Source organism: Nicotiana attenuata, unplaced genomic scaffold, assembly GCF_001879085.1.
Source record: "Nicotiana attenuata strain UT unplaced genomic scaffold, NIATTr2, whole genome shotgun sequence".
NCBI classification, from domain to species: Eukaryota; Viridiplantae; Streptophyta; class Magnoliopsida; order Solanales; family Solanaceae; genus Nicotiana; species Nicotiana attenuata.
In genome coordinates, this window is record NW_017671643.1 from 7915 (window position 1) to 10700 (window position 2786).

General features: G+C 32.9%; 1 protein-coding gene across 1 annotated transcript; it reads right to left on the reverse strand.

Moving 5' to 3' along the window:
* Positions 1–1430: 1430 nt before the first annotated feature.
* LOC109209453 (flowering-promoting factor 1-like protein 3) lies at positions 1431–2098 on the reverse strand. Its single transcript, XM_019372722.1, has one exon. The coding sequence runs from the start codon at positions 2032–2034 to the stop codon at positions 1714–1716; it is 321 nt and encodes a 106-aa protein (XP_019228267.1). The 5' UTR covers positions 2035–2098; the 3' UTR covers positions 1431–1713.
* Positions 2099–2786: the final 688 nt, after the last annotated feature.

Consider the following 2786-nt stretch of genomic DNA (forward strand, 5'->3'; position numbering starts at 1 on the left):
ATTTATGAAGATTAAGCAACTTAGTAGAGAAATTTGAGTTCTATAAATATTCAGATCTAAGTGAGTGAGAGAAGAGAAAGAAAGGAGAAAGCAAAGAGAGGCTGAGAGTATAGAGTGTGCTGGGGAAAAATGAAAATAAAGAAACCCTAAAAGTGTGTTTGTAATAGTGGCTAAAGTCTGAAAATGTTATTTCAGGTTATATACAACCTGGGCTAAACTAGGTAAGGACTTCAAACGTGGGCCATTTTCGGTTGGGCTGTTAAGCCAAGTGACAAGGACTGAAATTATCCCTTTAAAATTAGGCTTCATTAGTAGAATATATGAAGTATTATTCTAAATAAAAGTTTGGCAATAGCTTTGGTAGCCCTATTGAAGCATCTCTTGTCTAAAAGTACGCTTTCAAAGTGCTGCCTTTCAAAGAATTCTGCCTCCCTCAGCTTAACTATATGATTCTGATATCATTTCTTGGAAATACACAATAACAAGCCAGTAATTCATTTCTTTCATGAAAGCCTCCGTTCTTTGACGATCATTAATATTTATTTTTCTCTAAAATTAAAGTAGACAGCCGAAATTCTCTTTTTTTCTCTTCTTAGGCATTCAGTATTTGAAACTCACTATTCGATTATTCAGAGGTGGACATAAGATTTGAAGGTGAAGGGGCACATGAGCGTACTGCTTAATCAGTAATCTTATCTAACTTTTAATTTCAAGTGTTCCAAGTAAAGTATATGATAGTTTTCAACATAAATACACGTAAATATTTAGAATTTTTGCCAAAATTAACAGGGGCGGGTGACCCTTTTGCTCTAAGCATAGGTCCGCCTCTGCGATTATCCCAAACTAGTGCCGAGTAATTAAGACCACTAATAGTAGATGGTTATAAAATGTTCTATTAAGATATTCTTCATTTCCAAGCTTGAACCTGAGTCTGGTTAAAAGTAGATAACTAAATTTATGAAAAAAGAGACTATATTTGCCGAGGTCATATTGCCTGTATGATCTTTTGTAGAGAAGATAACTGGAAAAAAAAGCCTTGGGAATTTAATACTACTCTAGAAGGCCTGATTTGGCACTGGCTTACTATATCACATATTCTATTATCATATTATGAGAGATGGATCGGATTTAGGTTTTAAATCTACAAGTGCAACCTTTAAGAATTTTAGCATTTCAAGTCAAAATATTGGGTTTGAGAAGAAATGTTTTGATCAACCATCAAAACAGTTGATAGAATACTTAAATATCTGAAGAAAATATCATACACATTGAATAAAATCTTAACCTAGAATTTGCCTCACACACAGCCTGGCTGCAAGTCTAAGTACTATCTTCTTATATATAACTAAATTGAGAATATAAATTTGAAAAAATCGATTCTCGAACATTATGCTCAACTTTAACATACTTCTATAAGTAAAACGAAGAAATTAAGAGAAAGCCCTACATAATCATCTATACTTAATTAGTACAAACCAAGCCAAGTGTTCATTGTCATAAAACTTCACTTAACACACAAATTAACATCAGAAAAACAAATAAAGACACCCACTAAACAAATTAGCTTCCTCACCCTGGAGAAATTAAAACACTCCACTGACCTAAACCTAAGACCCCAAGACACGTGAACATTAATACACAAAGCAAATCAAACTTAAGTTAAAACAAGAAACAATCTAATCAAACAAACATTAGAAGAAACTAAATTAATTATTACATGTCTCTAACTTCAAACTCATTGCGATTCTTGACAACAATATCGTACATGTGCATGGATTTGAACCTGTTGAAATCCTTTGGTAGTGAAATAAGATGGACTGTTGATCTTTTGTGGTACTGAAGAAGATCTGGATCATCATAGTACCTCTCCCATCCAAGAGAGTACAACTTCCTTTCGAGGGCAGAATAAGATGTAATTACTTCATTGCTAGAAAGGTGTACAAGCACTTTCCGGCGACTGGTTGCGCCGTGGCAGTCGCCAGGGTTCTCTACTAGCCGGACAACTCCATTCTTGAATACCCAAACACCAGACATGTTTGAAAGAAAAAGGAAGAAAGTGAAAATAGTACTAGTTAGTTTGAAGATGGAGTTCAGAAGAAGGGTGAGTCGGTTTTTATAGGGGGTTCTGTGTAATAAAAAAATACATAAGGTGGCGCAAAGTAATTTTTGTATGAATAGGAATGTGGCTGCTGAAGCTTGTACTAAATAGGTATCCCATTAACGTATTTGATAATATTTTAACAATACAACAGCTTAATATCCACGAGCTTGTAAGTAAATAATATTAATACCTCCTCCGTTCTAACTGGTTTTGAAATTCGAGAGTCAAACAAATTTTTCTTTAACCGTAATTTTTTTCATATGAGCTCTTAATATTTTGAATTAATAATTATTGTAACTAATAGTATTTTTCATATACTTTTCGAATATATAAATTTTATTTTAAAAAATTTAAAAATTTTATGTTCGAGGTAAGAATTTTTGACTCTCGAGATTCAAATTGTGTCACATAAATTGAGACAAAGGGAGTATTAACTTTTCATATTAACATTAAAGAAAAATAAATTAAAGGAGAATATTTACATGGCCCCAGATGGAAGGGGATACCCTAATTTGCCATACTGATAAGAATCTTCTCCTAAACAATCACTAATTAACGATCTTATGCTCCTTAAATGAACTTTCTTTTGGTTAATGGGTTCCAAGAATAATTCTTTAATTTTTTTAGCGCAAAGAACAATCCTCTACTCCATTCCTATTTCCATTGCTTATAAAATGAAGCCACT

Coding starts and splice junctions, on each gene's coding strand:
- LOC109209453 (XM_019372722.1), bottom strand. CDS start 2,034: ATGTCTGGTGTTTGGGTATTCAAGAATGGAGTTGTCCGGCTAGTAGAG.